At 49.0% G+C, this 18265-nt stretch overlaps 1 protein-coding gene across 3 annotated transcripts in view; it reads right to left on the bottom strand.

Moving 5' to 3' along the window:
• Positions 1 to 18265, bottom strand: part of PLXNA2 (plexin A2) — a 324357-nt gene that overhangs the window by 2942 nt on the left and 303150 nt on the right. For all 3 annotated transcript variants that reach the window (XM_075909971.2, XM_075909972.2, XM_075909970.2), the window contains exons 25-31: positions 17318 to 17477; positions 16671 to 16774; positions 8671 to 8770; positions 7176 to 7366; positions 6411 to 6580; positions 1871 to 2083; positions 532 to 682 (exon numbers count right to left, since the gene is read on the bottom strand). In XM_075909971.2, coding sequence (XP_075766086.2) covers positions 532 to 682; positions 1871 to 2083; positions 6411 to 6580; positions 7176 to 7366; positions 8671 to 8770; positions 16671 to 16774; positions 17318 to 17477 — 1089 coding nt within the window. The remainder of the gene's footprint in view (positions 1 to 531; positions 683 to 1870; positions 2084 to 6410; positions 6581 to 7175; positions 7367 to 8670; positions 8771 to 16670; positions 16775 to 17317; positions 17478 to 18265) is intronic.

Genomic DNA, 18265 nt, shown 5'->3' with positions numbered 1-18265 from the left:
CATGTAATGGCAAAACAGGTCCTTCTCACAATGAAAATGAAGGAGCGGAACAGATGGTGAGAACTTGGTTTCAAGTGATGCATGTATTAAAGGAGCCCATGCTGCCAGCTTCGCTGCCACACAAGATTTGTGCTACACTGGAAGCTCCCACAGGATGCTGGGATCTGTGAGGGGGTTCGCTGGGTCAGAGTGATTTGCCCCTTTTGCATTTAGAAGCGGGCTGCAGCAAGGATTAGGAATTCAGAGCTGCCCATAAAACGCTGCAAAGGCTGGGTTCTCCTGGGGCGTGCTTTACTGGCAGCTGTAGGGACCAAAGCCTTCTGTTTATGGCATAGATACCATGCTACTCTATCAACCAGCTTCGAGGAGCGAGAGAGGAAATTGGCCTCCCGGCCCCATTCGATCTTGGGCCTCCTTTCTGAGATGGCCAGCCAGGAAGTCAACTATACTACATGGGGAGATGTGGGGCCACGTATGTATCCTGCGAGGCGGGGGTGGGGGGCAGCCCCACCAGGACGGGGGCCTGCTCACCTCTTCGCTGTACTTGCTGACATATGAGTAGATCTCATTGAGCGCGCTCAGCATGTTGAACTCAATGGCATGCAGGCGGGACTGCTCTGCGAGGTAGGCGTTCATGTCCTGGTCGCTGATGGCGGGGAGCTTTGCAATGTCTGCGTAATACCTAGGGAATGAAAGGGGAGAGCCTATTGGCAAGGCCCCACGTACACGCCGATGCCTCCTGAATGTAATTTTTTTTAGCAGGCTGGCCAGCAGCCCGGCTCAGTCCTGGCTCACACTGGGTCTGGGACCCACCAACTGCCACTCTGCGTTTAAAGTATATTAGGAGCCAGGTGGACAAGCAGTTGGGCCAGGAGCTGAGCCCCGCTCCTCCCTCCCTCCACTGAGCAGAGGCTGCTGCCACCCAGCACGGCAGGGCCTCATATCAGCTAGGCTGAAGGGGGAGCTAGTTTTTAAACTGGCTCCCCTCACGGACCAGCTCCCACCTGGCACTCCATGCTGCTGCCTCTGATACAGAGGCAGCAGCACGGAGTGGTAGGGGGCTCCTCAGGTGTGGGGCCAGAGTACACAGTCTGCCGCCCCCGCCCCCGGGGACTATAGACTAGTTGAATAACCAATAAGAAATTCATGAGGTTACTCAACAACTCAATTAACTGTTATTTAACACCCCTAATGTAAACTGCCCCGGGTGCAGTCTCACCTCGCATTCATTGCTAAAGCAGGGATCTGCAGTTTTATCTGGCCTCTGTGCACTCTTTGCAAAGAGCCAGCACTGACCCCAATGCCTTCTCCTCCCTATTGTTCCTAACCAAGCAGGAGCCAAGGCTAGTGTGGTCCTAGAATCACAGAACACTAGAACTGGAAGGGACCTCGAGAGGTCATCGAGTCCAGTCCCCTGTCCTCATGGCAGGACCCAGCACTGTCTAGACCATCCCTGATAGACATTTATCTAACCTACTCTTAAATATCTCCACAGATGGAAATTCCACAAACTCCCTAGGCAACGTATTCCAGTGTTTCACCACCCTGACAGGAAGTTTTACCTAATGTCCAACCTAAACCTCCCTTGCTTCAGTTTAAGCCCATTGCTTCTTGTTCTATCCCCAGAGGCCAAGGAGAAATTTTTTTCTCCCTCCTCCTTGTGACACCCTTTTAGATACCTGAAAACCGCTCTCATGTTCCCTCTCAGACTTCTCCTTTCCAAACTAAACAAGTCCTGTGTATATCTATCATTTTAAACCTGCACTAAATGCAGCCACTTTTGGAGTACTGGGAACAGAGAAACTTTTGATGGCTGATGAGGTGGTGAAATGACACAGCTTCTCCTGACTTGGCTCCCACACCGACCTACCTCTCTACCCAGCTCTTGTAGCTAGGGATATCCTTGGCATAGAGCAATTTGTTGGAGGGGGAGTCCTTGCCCAGGCGGTGCTCTGAGGTGGAACAGGAGTCCATGAAGGTCTGGGCCACCACAGAGAGGCAGGCATCTGTGATACTGCCCTTATGGATGTCGAACACGAACTGGGGGTTTTTTATTACGTTCACCCAGAACCGGAGCGGGAGGCTGTAGGGAAACAAGGAACAAAAGTAAGTTATGAACCCTAGCGACAGGAAGGTCCCTTTTGTAGCCATATATTTCAGCTCCCCAAATGATGTGGTCAGTGCTGTGCCCCTTATAAGCCCCAAGAGCCCACGACGGTACCACAAGCGTAGCAACGATACCCTATGCAGAACTGAGCCGATCTCATTACCAAATATGGGCCAGACGCTTGGCCATTTTTCTCCACTGATTTTCCAGCCACTTCTTGGCCCTTCCCCTGCCCACTCTGGAGGGGCTGCCATTTGAGTGCATCATGTGGCAGCTAGAAAGGCCATGGATGCGGAAGCCAGAGGTGAAAGTAAGCGGGTGCGCCCTGGGGCACGGCTGAGCTGGGGCACAAGCCGGCAGGGAGCTATTGAAAGAGCTGGCAGGGACCCCGGTTGCAATAGGACAGGACCTGTAAGAAATGTTAAGTTACTTTCAACGCTGGCTGAAGCCAAGCGGACTGCAAGTGGAGAGGAAGAGCCCCATTTCAGGAGAGCCCCCAATGTTTGCCCGTGTTGGGTGCTGGGGCTCATTAGGTAATCCAGGGGGCTTGGGAGGTCTTAGGGAGGTCAGTGCAGCCTGTTAGTGTCGTATCTCATTGTTCTTTACAGCAGCAGCAACACTGAGCTGGTGAGGAAGGGTGGGGTGCGACCGCTGCAGAGAGCAGACTCAAGGGCCTATTCCCAGCCCGTCACCTGGGAAAGAGCACATCAGGTATCTCTGCCCTCTCCTCCCCGCCCCCGCCCATCCTGGGCCTTAGTAATCAAAGGAGAAATATTCTTCCCTTTTCCTTTGGCTCTATAGCAGGATCAAAAACCAGCTGCTGCTTTCTGTTAGCTTTCAAGTCCCAGCTCTTCCTTCCTTGCCAGCCAGCTACAAGGAAGCCTTCAGCCTTAACCCTTGCAGTACTGCAGACAAGTTGCTCAGTTCCATCCCAAGGCAGGGTCTGGTGCCAGTTGCCTGAACCCTCTGCTCCCTCCTAATCACGGCTCCCTGCCTGAGGGCCCTGAACTGCCTTCCAGGCTGGCCAACTCTCCGGCCACTTTCCAGCAGTGTGCTGGGTGCTTGTGTGGCCACTCAGGAGAGATTCCACTGCTGCCCAGCTGATGAGCAGAGCACCGACAGCCAGTTTTTTTTGTTTCTACTGGTGGTGCACATTCCCACATGCTTTGGTGCACATTAAAAACATTTATTCTGCACATAAATGGAAAAGATTAAAGGAAACACTGCTTCCAAGAGCCTCCTCCCTAGCCCAAGCTGTCACGCTGGCTCTACCCTACATCTCACCCTGCACACCTCCCCAGCTCTCTTGCCCCTTCCAACAGGTGGCCAAGTCTCAATTTTCTGTTGGGCTTCCTCAAGAGATCTGATGCAGTCCAGGATTTAACCCTTTCCTGTCTTAAAGGAGCCTTGCCTAGTCCTTTTCTAGTTAATGGAGCATAGTGCTAGGACTTCTATTCCCAGTCCTAACACTGACCCAGTTAATACCTGGGACAAATGACTTCCTGGCTCAGTGCCTCTATTACTCTCTCTGACAAAGCTCGGCTCTCCCCCAGGGGCATAGCGAGCATTCGCTAACATTTGGAGAGCACTATAGAAATGTAAAGACACAGTGAAGGCTCAACGTAATGATGAGTTTGAAAACTAGAATTTACACCTCTGTCCTCCTGACTCGTCCTTTGTTCCTGCATGCAAAGCCATGCAATGGCTGGGAACCCATCAGCCGCCAGAACCCATGGGGTTTGATGGCTGTGGTAGAAAAACCTTTGTTGTTCGACACCGTTTCCCTTTTTAGCTTTAAGAAGTGTCATTTTATTCGGGATTCAAACATTTTACCCTAATAGCTCCTTCTTCTAAAGCTTTCGATAAATTGTTTTTACCTTCCCCATAGCCTTAGCAGGGAATCCGGCTTCTGCAGACATGATGATTAAAGGCTTTTTAAACCGCGAGGGATTGGTGGTGGTGGGGAAAATATAAAAAATCTTCAGGGGGCTACCAATTGTTATGGTTTCTCCCTCCCCCAGAGGTTTCTCACCCATGGAGCTTTTAATCCTAAAATAACAGCAAAGGCAAAGATGTAATAGCTCCGATTGTTTTGAGAACATCGAGCCCAAGCTGTAGTTGTGTGTCAATTGCACATAGTTTAAGTGTGAGCTCCACTCATCCGCCCTTGCTCTCTGGAGCACCGCTCCAGAAGCATTTGGGGAGGAACAGCTGCTCACTGATTTTTCACCTATGAGCATTGGCAGGCATTCCCTTTGGATAATATCATACACATCAGGTATGGCCATTAACTGCCTGCCTGCATACAGCCTGGGCATTTCCAAACACTCATTTCATTACACGAGGGAGGGGATGTCTCCAGACTATGATGCAAGACACTTTTGTTTAATTCCCAGGTTTGCCCAGTTTCTTTGTCTGTCTTTGCTATATAGACGGTAAGCGATTTGGGGCAGGAACTCCATTTTGTTATGTGGACAGCGTCCTCTGGGAACTACTAGAGTACAAATGCAACTCATTAAGGATTCCTGCCCCTGGAATGAAAGGAGGGGTCTGGAATGTACAGGGCTTCACCAGGCTCTAAGCCAGTGGTCCCCAACCTTCCGTGGCTGCCGGGCGCCCAGGGACGGGGCCACTCACGTGCCGGGCATCCGGGGGCAGGGCTGCTCACGCGCCATGCTTCCGGGGGTGGGGGCCACCCACGCGCCCTGAGCCCAGGGCCGGCACTGCGCATGTGCCGCGTGCCCGGGGCAGGGGCCGCCCATGCGCCTGGGGCCAGCACCATGCGTGCGCCGGGGGCGGGGCCAACCTAGGTGTTTCGGCGGGCACACATAAATGCCCTGGTGGGTGCCATGGTGCCCGTGGACACCGCGTTGGGGACCACTGCTCTAGGCAATGTGCATGTATGAGGGGGAGGGGCCTCATGGAGCCTCATGCAGAAGGGGCGGGGCTATGGGCAGCCAGCCCTCAGGGTGTGTCTAGATTACAGAGTTTAAAAAAAAAAAAACTGCCCGAGTGCTCCCTTTTGAAAAAGCAGCTTGCAAGAAGTGGTTGCAGTCTAGACGCTCTCTTTCGAAAGAGGCTTGTAGTCTAGACATACCCCAAGTGCGGCCCATACCGTGCTGCACCTCTCCCAACCAACCCTCAGCTCCGCCTAGATCATGCTACAACTGGCTCCTGCAGCAATTTAAAAGGCCTGGAGCCCTGGCCCCTTTTAAATTGCTGGGCACAGGGGCAACTGCCCCCTCCCTCCCTGGCGGTGTCCCTGCTCAAAACCACATTTGTCTGAGTGGTGACAAAAGTTTGCAGGAGAGGCATTCGGTTTTCCTGTAACAACTCCCAACACGTTACAAGCAGTTTGCAGTTTCGTGGCTGCTTCATACTTGGAAAAATAACTGGATTTTAACAGATTAAGGCCAAGTCTACCCTGGTGCTTCACTGCACTGTAACTTTCCGGCTCAGGGGGTGTGAACCCCTCCTATCTGCCCCTCCCACATTGGAGTGCAGCAAATTGCAACACTGCTACCGTGCCAGGGGGAATGCTCCCAGTGCTGTTAGCTGCTCCCCACAAGGAGAGTACTGGGAGAACTTTCCCCTAGCACTTGTGCTGCGGCCACGCTTTCAGTTTACAGTGCCGGCCCAGAATTGCTACGTGTGGATAAATCCTAAATTGTAAATTGTAACAGATTACGGTATAAATGAAAAAGCCGGGGACACGTTGCTAAATTCTCAGTGCTATTTTAGCTCTTTGTGGCTGGATCAATAACCTGTAGTAAGAGCTGTTGTACAGGTCAGAATTGGGAGGCACTGGCAGACTCTCTGGTTGATGGGGGTTCCTGATTTGAGTCATAGCGGGTCAGAATTGAGGTACATTTTCACAGCAGCCAGGAGGCCCCGTCACTGGGACACCACGGGTATGGGAGCTTTGGACTGAAGACTAGTAGCAAAACATTTTACCTAGGGTGCCTCTTCCCCTTATACCCATTCGGCAGCCTGAATGTGACAATTGCCCCCAAGAACCAAAGTTCCCTGAAAACGAAAAGAACAAGCTCTGGGACTCCTAGGCACAAGGAAAGGGGCAGGATTTTGCACACGTGTCTGTATGTTGGCATCTTCCTTCACAGTGACAGAGGGGAGCCAGGACAGCTGCATGTTTGTGCTGTGAAGCACTCCGAGCTGCCTCCAATGACACAGACTCTGTCCCTCCTCCCCCCACTCACAGCCCCATCCCTAGGTTTCCAGTCTTCCCCAGGGTGTGGATAATTGCTGAACCGTGCCCCCATCCCCATTCTCCCCCCATGCTTACCAATTGCTCTTCCAGGTGTGCCTCACATCTGTGTCGTGGATGCTGTGCTTATCGGCTTGCTCATCCAGGAAATCGAACATGTATTTGATGGCCAGTGGGAGTGCGCTGCCTCGGTGCACCGTACTGAACAAGGTCTCGAACAAGTCATCCACGAATTTCTGCAGCGTACCCTAATGGGAGCAGCAACCAGCGCAGTGATGGGAGGGATGTATGCACACTCGGCTAAACAGCAACAGCAGGAGGGGGACACCAGATGGTGACACAGGCTATGCACAGCTCCAGAAAGGGCCAGGCACAGACCCCATAGGAATAGGTCAGGTGTATGTAACCTTATAGGAATGGGCTGGCTGCGCTGCTGAGGCGCATAGGTTTTATTTTTAATGTGACGCACACAATTTCTTTTGCAATCGGTGCCACAGCCATTGCTGAGGATGCTACAATAGGACGTCCGATTCCCTTGGCTGAGGAGACGGGTAAAGCATTTACAGGCATTTTAACTTTCTTTTAATTGGTGACAGGACAAAGAGTTGTTTAGGAGTGATTAGGGCTCTATGACTGGCTCTGCTATTGAATTGGTATATGACCCCAGGACTATCTATCCTCTCTGCATCCCAGCTTCCCCTGTGTAAAATGGGCATCATCATGCCCAATTGACAGACAGGTCGCAAAGCTTCATTAATGGACAATCAAAGCATGAGACAGGGACTGTGTCTTTACAGGCCAGTTTCTACATTTCCCAAGCAGGCCCCAGTGCATGGTAATTACCTTCGTAGCTAGGAGCCTAGTCAGATAGATCTCTGACACCATCTTACTGCCCCGGTCGCCCTCCTTCTGGTCTCCGTGGTCATGGTTTTTGACCAGGTGCCAGACTTTCACTCCACTCTCCAGGTCAGGAGTGATCATGGGTGCCCTGGAGCGGAGACTGTCAGGGCTGCCTGTGTACCGGAACGTTGAATCTGAATGGAAAGGAAGAGAAGCCGGTGATATCCACAGGGAGCAGCTTCTGTCACTACTCCTCAGTAGTCCCCACACTCCCACTTCCACTGGATTATTCCCTGAATGAGCCTGCTCCTCTGTGGAATGATACGAGGTGCTTCAATTCCCAAGGAAATGTATTATCCTGACTCTACCCTCCCACTGTCCATTCAGCCTGCGGCAGAACGCTCTGGGGACGCTACCAAACTAGCGCACTGTCCATCTTTTCACCTGTCCTCTCATTCTTTTGAAAATGAACGTGGCCAACTCGACCCCCCAAGTCTCCACTTGCTTTTCTCAGCAACAGTAACAGTTAAGGGGATCAGTGCAGGGAAATGGAACAACTTATTACGAAAGTTGCAAAAGTTTCCTCCCTGATTAATACTGAGTGAAATATGAATATTCCAGCCAATTTAATTAAGGCACAGGGGATTAAAAGGAGGGAAAGGCTGAGAAGAACCTAGTAATTCTATTTTTAAACATGGCTCTGTTACTGATGCAGAATATGGAAGGTAAATCTGCATCCTCATTTGCATTTTGTCAGCGCAATTAGAATTATTAATATTAACGTTTGCCAAGAGTGTGCATCCTCGCAGTTCACAAATGCTCCTGCCCCTTATGCTGAAGAACAAGCTTTGGCATTGCAGCCCCAACCTGGGTCTCCTCCTCACATCACCCTATGAACAAAAGGCACTAAGAACTCATACATGGGCTAGACCTTGAAGGTGGCAAACAACCCTTGCTATGGTGCCACAGCACTGTTCTGCCAGCTGGTGGGTTTCACACCATTCAGATGACTCTTGGTATTTGGAATGCAGATTTTGAGAGCCACAAAACTGGGAAAGCAGGTGGATCTGTCAAGGGAGCTATTTTTGGCTACACAGTCGGTAGAATGAAAAAGCCGAAAAAACCTTTGTACCAGGGACTTCTCCACCATCCTTTTTGAAGGTGTATTATTATAGTTGTGTAGACAACACTATAAACATGCACCTGGCATCTAACAGACTCAATTACTCAGACTGTAAACTCTTTAGAGCATTGTCTGTAAAATGCCTACCAATACTGCTGTACAAGTAATAAAATTTCCGCTTCCCAGGTGTGTAAAGTCTTGCATACTGAGTTAACAACACTCTCACTTGTTGATTAGAACTAGGCAAAATGAGGAGCTGAGACCAAAAGGCTTGATCCACTAATGATTCCAGGCTACAGTCTAAATATGAATCTAGCAGTGGAAAAGTCAGCCCAGTGAGCCCTGAAATCGCCAATACTTAGCCCTGCTTCTTACCATATCGACTAATGGAGGTTCGAGAGATGCTGGCGGAGGCAGGGATGTTATAAGAGGAAGTCTGTTTAGGAACGAGAGCCACCACGGAGCGGTCTGACACCTGGTAAGGCAAAGGGAGAGAAGAAAGAGAACGAATGAGATTCTGTTGATGCCACCTTTGGAATACAGAATACTGCCAGCTAATCAGCAAACACTGACGGCTGTAAGTTTTAGAACCCAAATTTTGCAGAGAGCTAGAAAAATGACATATTGTTCATGATGGCAAGGTGGGAGGCGGGGAGGGGGGAGGTGGGAAACCAACAATTCCACTAGCCTGCTCAGTTTTCTTAATACAAGAGAGATACCTCTCTTTATCTTGTTGAGTCCTCTGCTGGATTCAAACCCCTGAAGGATAGGGCTGATAAATGAAGACATATTGAAGACTTTTTTCATCGTTTTGATTTAAGATTACATTTTTCCCAATAAAAATGGAGAATCTCAAGAATTGTTGCAATCTAATTAAAGTAGTAATGCAGAGGGAATAAAACAGCTATAATAATGTTATGGACCATAAAACACTCTTATTAAACCATTTTTTATTTTAACCATTTTTATGAACTTTAAAAGTTTGATTTACCGCTAAACTAGTCATAAAACCATCTTTCAGGGTCTTAAATTGTCTGTCCCTCTATCACACCAAAAAAGGATTAAATGTTGGGAAGTCAAACTATAAATGAACATTAGCACTAACGAGATTCTGTTATAGCAGGTTTTAGTGGCAGTGTTTAATTTTACCCACCCTATAAATCTAACAGTCACTGGAAGTTTTTAAACTTATCTTCATTCATTAAGGCTCTACAGATTTCAGTGGAATAGACCTTAACATTTTTAAATTCTGAAGTAAGAACTTTATGATTCAGCATAGCAGGGGAGTTTGGTATTCCTTCTAGGGTTCAGGCAGCGATTTACTTGAAGAGAGTGGTGGGTTATACAAAGAAAATAACCCTTGTTATCCCAAGTTATCTGCCCTCCAATTTGCCAGCCAGGGTGCATTATTCCATAAATCTGCACACTGGTTTGAGTAGGTGCTGCCCTGGAGAATTTATTAAGGACTTCTTCTCTTCTTCCTCAGTGACACCCACCCATCTATCGTCTCGCTATCAGTCACTCTGAAAGTTCTCCCCCCATGCTGGCTTTGCTCTGTCTGTCTGATTTTCTCTCACTCATAGTCATGGATGGATACAACGAGTTCCTTATTCTGCCTCCTAAATTCTCTCTTTTTTGCACTGCTCTTCACGCCACCTTCCTCCCAGTGAACCTCACCACCCTACATGCTCGTCTTTAATTCCCCCCTCCTTGCATAGGTACCTCCAGCCTGTCTCACATCTTGCTTCTTTCCACACAACAATTCTGAAAATCTGACTCTTCCATTCTGTCCCTGTGGCCAACACACATTTGGACACTGATCAGCCCTTGTCCCTTCTTACAGTCTCCATAAGACCCTTCTCTCTTCTGTCCAATCTGTCTAAAATGCAGTGGCTAAAATGACTATCAATCAATCAATCAATCAATCAATCAACCTCTTGTCCTTTCCTCCTTTGAAACCCACCAAATGGCTGACCAATATAACATGTCTGAACTTCATATCCTCATCTGTAAGATTCTGTACAGCTCTTTTCCAGTCTCCTCTTGGATGGCATCTCTCACCATCTCCCACCTTCTTTTTTCGGCCAACGCCAACAGCTTTTAAACCTATGCTGACTGTCATATTAGAGAAGACACAAGCAGCATGTCTGAGACAACACCGTAGATTGTAAGCTCTTTGGGGCAGGACTGTCTTTGCATTCTGAGTTGTAAGTGGCCAGAAGAGTGGAGCCATGATCCATGACTGGAGTTCTGTACCTGTACTACAAATGATGACTCGGGTGCAAGGGGAATAATCCCCCCGATGAGGCAGAAACCCAAGATTCTGGCCCACATGCAGTCTCCACAGAACCCTGAGCATCCTCCCTGAATATCTGTGTGGTCACAGTAGTGTGGAGGTCAAACTCTCCCAGGATGATTATGTTCTGCCTCTCTAAATTCTCCCGGCAGTTTCAAACTGAATGTAGTTTGAATATCTAGTGCAAGTGTTCAAAATAGCTGGCACATTTCACTTTAGCTGCAGGAAAATGATCTCTACTGCATAATGGCCTGTAAAGTGCTTTGGGATCCTTTAGGGTGAAAGATGCTATATAAATATAAGTTGTTATTATTATTATTATTATTATTATTAATACTATAACTTCATGCATCACACAGCAAAAATGATGCCACTTTGGTTTAATTTCACTAAGATGCAATCTAAGCATTCCAGGGCATGGAATACAAAGGAAGTTCTGAATTTTCACACAAAGAAACAATAATTTCCAGCCTGCTGTAGTTGGCTACGGTTTCATCAGAGCTGCAGTCAACTAGCAGAGCAGTCTTGCTCACTAAAGTCTGGCAGAATGACTCTTGTCAGCTAAAAAGCATCAGTGTACAAATTAGCATCAGATGTAACACATATTCCTTTCATATTCTGCCCCTCTGCCATCACACGCCTAAAAATCTTGGAGATGAACGAGATATTGGCTGACATTTTTTAACATAGTTTGGTTTTCCCACTGGCTTGAAACATGCCTCATGAAACCCCTTCAAAAATAAAGATAAAAAACAGAGTGGGGAGAACAACAGACAAGAAGTCCAGCTCAGACCTTCTTTATTGACATGACCTAGCAGAGATACCAGATCTGCTAATAAGCTTCAGCTTTGGACATGCAGCAGCTAAACCCCTATAAGGTGTCTGAGTCTAATTTTCCATATGAATTTTCCCTTGCTGCTGTTAATTTTTCATTTTAAATAGTCTTCTAATCTCTCAACCCTTCCAGCCTCCAGTGAGCGATGTCTCTTCATGGTTTGCTGCCTTCAAATTAACCCTACGCAAGCCATTGTAAATCATTTGACGTTAAATTCTGGGTGGTTTATTTTTCCTGGGTAAGTTCCATGTGAGCCTACCCTACACAATTTAACAGCGATAGGGTTCTACAGAAATGTAATATGATTCTACAGACATTCTTTGAAAAGCCCTATAGAATTTAACAGAGAATGAGACCCTTTGTACAGGCATTTTAAAGACAGCCTATAGAATTCAGCAAGCAGGATATAGTTCTATTCAATTCTATAAAATAGTTCCAAAATAATCTATAGAATACAGATAATTTCCTATTAAATCCTATTTGGCTTTTTCCATAAGGGCATACATGTGAAAATCATATTAATAGCTGGGTAGAAAGTGTATCCGCTGACAGTGGAGGAGGTTGGACTGTATGATCATAAAACCCCAGAAAACAAAGATCCTGCCTTGATGAGCTGATGAAGAAATGTGGGACTAAAGAGAAAGATTTGGAATTAAATCATCAAATCATCAAATGATTGCTGATACTGTCCTGAAGCTGTACTGCCTTTGATCAAGCTAATCAGATGGATTAGTCCTCCAATGGGAGATCGCCACTGAATACTTAGGCACTGCAGGAATTGTGTCAGTTGTGATGGCAATTCATTGATTTAGTTGGGGTTGGTCCTGCTTTGAGCTGGGCTTGGACAAGATGACTTCCTGAGACCTCTTCCAACCCTAGTCTTCTATGATACTTCTGATTCCCTGTCCCAGTGTGGAGGTAAGAGGCTTGTCTTTCAGATAACACCTCCAGTATCTCCCAGTGGATAGACAAAGCACCGGACTCAGTAGATTAGGGTCCTCCCCACAGCTTTGCTTCACTTTCCCCATCTGTGAAATGGGGATGAACTAGAATACAAGAACTGGAGGGAACCTCCAGAGGTCATCAAGTCCAGTCTATGTGCTTTGCTGTCTATACAAAGACCTTCTTTGTGAAGTGCTTTGAGATCTACTGATGCAAGGTGCTATGTAAGCAGCGGCGGATATAGGGCAGGGTGAGCAGGGCGGATGTTCCGGGCTCCATGTTTCAATAGGCCCCGGGCATACGCTACTACCTGTCGGCTGTGGCTGTGGTGCATGCGAGAAATTGTGCTGCCCTGGGCCCCGCGCTTCAATAGACCCCGTGCCCTGGGCCCTGCAAAACTCTCATCCGCCCTTGTATGTAAGAGCTAGGTATTACTATTTATAGCATGATTCTGACCACTTGTGATTCTGGGAAAATGCTATGGCACTTTGGTCAGAATTGCAATGTTAACGCTGCTATCCTATCCAATTTACAAGGCCACATGACGAATCAGTGGCAGAAGCAAGATGTTCAGTCTAGTAGCCAGTGCTGCCTCTTAAAAAGATCATAAGAATGTAAGAACGGCCAGACTAGGTCAGACCAAAGGTCCATCCAGCCCAGTATCCTGTCTGCCAACAGTGGCCAATACCAGATGCCCCGGAGGGAGGGAACACAACATGTAATCTTCACATGATCCCTCCCCTGTCTCCCACTTCCAGACAAACAGAGGCTAGGGACACCATTCCTACCCATCCTGGCTAATAGCCATTGATGGACCTAACCTCCATGAATCTATCTAGCTCTTTTTTGAACCCTGTTAAAGTCCCAGTCTTCACTACATCCTCTGGCAAGGAGTTCCACAGGTTGACTGTACGTTGAGTGAACAAAAACTTCCTTGTGTTTGTTTTTAAGCCTGCTGCCTATTAAGGAGCATTGCATGGTCCTTATTTGCAGTACAATATGCACAGAAGAAATAGCAAATACTACTGCAGCTCTGAATTGCACAACTCCCCACACAGCACACCACATCTTCAGATCTCAGGGTGCATGCACCACACGAAGAAAGACCACGCTAGACATTTCAGAACCGTGCAAATGTCTGTTAGGAAAGTCAGGATGGAGGTAGCTCTTCTTTTGCCCAGAAATAGACCAGAACCACCTTTTGGGGAAGTACAGATCTGATCTTTGTGGTGTGGGCCCATTATTTTTATTTTGTTTAACCAAGCTGGTTCTTGCCTACTGATCACAAGTTGTCTTGCTCCTCTCCTCACCTTTTTCATCACTTCCTTTTCAGTCTCGCACTGGGGGTGCACATCTATACTGAAGCTGGCGGGAGGGGGGGTATTGTCTTGCTCATGTAGATACTAGTAACCAGTTCTGCCTCTTAAAAAGCGCATAGCAGAGCTTTGATTGAGCTAGAGTGCTAAAAATAGCAGTACAGGTGCAACCGTGTAGGAGGCAGTATGGGCGAAGCTGCCCTGAGTGCAGTCCCATCTGAGACCCTCGGCACGCGCTTTGGCATCTAGCCCATCCAGCTGCTACGGTGCTATTTTTAGCACACTACCTCAATCAAAGAAAGCCCACATACATGAGGTCGCATGGCTCAAGCCGATGCTAAATTGCAGCTGCCATCTTAGAAGCCTGCTGTGGTGATAGTTTCTGTGACACGGGTACCAATCTGCTAGAAACTGAGCCAAGATCCCTGAAACTCATTTCACAGAGAGGCCCCTAGACGGCCATGCAATAAGTGACCTTTAACTGAGAAACCAAATAAAAGGGGAAAGGCCCCTGTTCAGGACAGCGGACGAGTTAGTATCTCATGGGAAGGTCCACTTCTCTTGAGAAGACATCCTGCTCAGAAGGAGAAGTGTTCTACTACACCAACCTCTGCTCTTCCAGGGAATAATAAGGAGAGGGAAGCGGAGGCTACAGGAAGGCTAGGGACAGAGTATGAAAGAAACCACACTGGCGTACAGTACAGAGCACTGGGCTTGAAGAGCAAAGCCTCTATTAAGTGGAAATCAGTTCCATGGGAGGTTGGATGCAGTCACACTCCAACACATGCCTTTGTAAGGAAGAACATTCCAGCATGCAGTAGACTAGTGGTTCCCAACCTTTTTTATACAGGGGACTGGCAAACCCATTCACAAACTTTTGGTGGACCGATAACATTTTATTTGCATCTCCATTATGCAAATAATGAATATGCAAATATAATGTTGCCAGTCCACCAAAAGTCCTGGTCCCAGAAAATCCCCCCTCAGTGCCAGCCCTAGCCCCAATAGCCCCCCACCCCTCCACTACCCCCCAGTGCCAGCCACTGATCCCAGAGCCCCCTGCACCCAACCCTCCTGCCCTCAGAGCCTCCTAGTGTTAGCCCCCACCCCTTGAAGCCTGCCCACCCACCAGACTCCTCCCAGTGCCAGCCTCTTGTTTCCAGAGCCCCACTGCACCCCTCCCCCAGATCCCAATATTAGCCCTCTCCTCAGAGTCCCCCAGTGCCAGTCCTGCCCCCATAACCCCCCCGACTACTAGCCCTGCCCCCAGAGCCCCCCAGTGCCAGTTTTCCACCTTGGACACCACGGTGCCAGCCCCCCGCCTCTTAGAGCCCCCCATCCCAGAGCCCCCAGCACTCGCCCCACCCTAGGAGCCCCCAGGGCCTGCACTGCCCCCCTCACCTAGAACCTGTGCTGCCCCCCAGCTGCCAGCTGAGTGCTGCTGCCTGGGTCGCGGCTGCTCTAAGGCTGCTGTGCTGGGCTCGGCCCAGCCCTCCTGCCGCTCAGCAAAGGGCTCTTCGGTAGCCGGGAAGAGACCCCGCCCCGCCTGGCACTGGTTGGCTCAAAGACGGGGTAGGACACGACTCTCCCAACAGCCAGGGTGGGAGCTGTGACCTCCAGCCCTGACCCTCAGAGCTTCCGTGGCCCGGCAGCCAGAGGTCCGCGGCCCAGTGGCTGGGAACCACTGCAGTAGATAGATGGACTGGCTGAGTGCATATCTTTATCTCTCTCTGACCTACATAGTGAACAGAGGCTACCAACATCCCTGCCCACCCTGGCTAATAGCCATTGATGGACCTTTCCTCCCTGAATTTATCCAGCTCTTTTTTGGACCCTGTTATTAATGTAACAGAAGAAAGAGATGGAAAGAAACTTGTAGATCATCTGGACCACCATGCTCCCTGTAGGACGCAGCATCTCCAGCACTCTGACCTGTCTAGTTTCAAATGACTCTGGTGATGGGGATCCTCATGGAGACTCATTCCAGCACTTAACAAATGTCACCTCTACTCGACTAAGAAATGTTTCCCTGATATTCAGGTTTACGTTTACTTTGCTCAGAGCTATACTTCCGTGACTGACTGCACACTCCTCTGCAACTGCCTTTAATGCTGAAGCCATGCAATCGCTGCACATGACTTAGGCCACGTATTCATTTGCCATGCTGGAGATTGATCTGCTGGCATTCGATTTAGCGGGTCTAGTTAAGACCCGCTAAATAGAACGCTGAGTGCGGTTCCGGTTGGCACCAGTACTCTTCACAGTCGTGAGGAATAAGGGAAGCCAAAGGGAGCATTTGTTCCCATCAGCCTCACTTAATGAAGACTGTGCCACGCTTGGCTTAAGTTAAGCTGACTCCAGCTACATATTTTACATGACTAGAATTGTGTACCTTAACCCGACCTTCTGGGTCTAGTATGGACCTGGCTTTAGAGTTATGGTGATGTCCCCTTCTTCCTAAAAACTAGGTGTCTTTGTTACCCCCTGAAAAAGAACTGAGAATCAACATGTAGGAAGATGGAGAATCAAGAAACCACTTATCCCTGCCTCATTGATCAGATTGCTAGTCTGTCCCCACAGTGCCGTATGGCCTATAGATGACGTGTCAAAGACAAGCCCCTCTCCCTTCCTATACTTCCTCCCCTTTGTCTCACGTAGGCTTCCGTTTCCAGGACTGGGTCTCTGACATGATAGACCTTTGCAGCCCCCACATCTTTAACAGTGGCAGCTCAGCCCTCGCGGCGTACCCAGTCTATCTAGCGAGAAGCTGGCATTTTTAATTTAGTCAATTTTCAACTCTGCTAGTTTCTGTTAGATCTGTGTCAGCGCTGCTTTCACAAGCACACTGAACCATTCTGGTTTATCATAAGAACATGACCTTCCTGTCTGTCTTGTTAGATGAGACGCTGAGGAATTAAATTTCTGGTTTTCTTTCCCTTCCGCTTGGCTGCTTTCTGGGAGCTCTGCGTCAGGGATGGTTTCTTACCTGATAATGCATCAGGGTGTTTAACCGCTTCCAGTCGCCTTCAATCTTGGTGGTGATGTCTTCATCCTGGAGGACCACACGAGCTATCCGGCCCTGGCGCCACTCTGTAGGGAAGGCAATTCATAATGGGCGGGGATGAAGAGACACCTGCTTCTGTCCACATCAGTCTCATGTGATGCAGCAGGAGAGATAAGTCTCTGAGAGGCCGGCTCCCAGGAAGGGGTGTTCAGAGAAAGGGCTGCGTTGTGCTCTCAACTGCATAAATATCTGGCCTTGGTAGTGGAGGTGTCTTGCTTAGGAGGCCTATGGGAACCTGATGTGTCAGTCATTTGCTCACTGGACAGTTGCTCCACTCAGACAATTTCCTGGGGGACATTAAGAGGCCCCACACAGAGTGCAATGGCCCAAACAGGTAAAGAGTTCGACCCAGTGTCATATCCTGCAGCAACAGCATCTCTACTGGGGGTGTGTGTATGTGGGATTGCTGTGTGCATGTGTGAGAGACCGGTGGTTAGGAAGCGTGCACACACCTAGCTATCCTGGCTCTAGCCAATGTGATCACCCTCTTGAACACTACAAATCTCTCTAAGAACTGGCTATCTCCCTAGCCCTCTGCCCCACGTCTCACAGGCCAGGGATGCTCCTACCTAAGTCCATGTCGACAGCTCTTGGCCTTTGAGAATAGGGGACGTTTTTGTACACCGCGTCCAGAATCTTCTCTTTGACCTGAGTGATGGTGTCGCAGTTCAGCACCTTCACGGGGATCTCGGGGCTGTTCTCGTTATCGGGGTTCACACAGTTCAGGATCTAGAGAAGGAGGAGACATCACAAACAACACTCCAAAGGGTTTCAGAGACACATCCAGCATAACAGCAATGATCACCGTGGGACAGGGACACGTAACACTGAATTCCTCCGCAAAGCCACTTACAACACGGCTGTTGTGTCTAGCATCCCCTTGGGAAGCTTATTAATCTAGGAGCTTCAGGGTTTGCTTTGAAGTTATGTTTTGGGGAGGGCCAGGACAGAGCCATTCCATCCATAGGAAAGTTTGGAGAGGCCACCAAGGCCCTGCACTTTGGGGGGCCCTGTGCCTGCTGCCTTAATCATACTATGGACGGGTGCCATGGGGGCCCAGGCGATTGCCAAGGGGTGGGGTGGGGGAGCTGGAATGGGGCAGCAGCAGGAGTTGGTCCCCCTCCCACACTCTCCATAGCTGTGGGAGCTGGAGTGACTCTGGCAGCTGCTCTGCCCCGCTGCTCTCTCCTAGCTTCACTGCGGCAACAGGAAGAAGAGCAGCCCAGCCCGGGGTGAGCAGTCTGTGATGCCACACGTAAGCCCTGATTTTCCAACCTTAGCAGCCTGAGCTGCTCACAAACAATTTGCATAAGCACGTTCAGCACATACTGAATTTGCACATTGCCCTGGTCCCCGGGGGGTTTGAAGATCAGGCCCATAACGCTATGGACGCCTACGTTCTACCGATTATTGCACACCTCACGTTTTGGAGGGTGGGGGACACGATATTGGAGTCTGAGCTGAGCTAGCAGAGAATTCGGGCCATAGAAGTGTGTGTGTCCTGCATGTGCTTTCAA

The sequence above is a fragment of the Pelodiscus sinensis genome, chromosome 27 (genome assembly GCF_052426305.1).
Source record: "Pelodiscus sinensis isolate ZL-2025 chromosome 27, ASM5242630v1, whole genome shotgun sequence".
In the NCBI taxonomy this organism is placed as follows: Eukaryota; Metazoa; Chordata; order Testudines; family Trionychidae; genus Pelodiscus; species Pelodiscus sinensis.
Note: the sequence above shows the minus strand (reverse complement) of the source record. Positions and strands in the feature narration are given on the sequence as shown.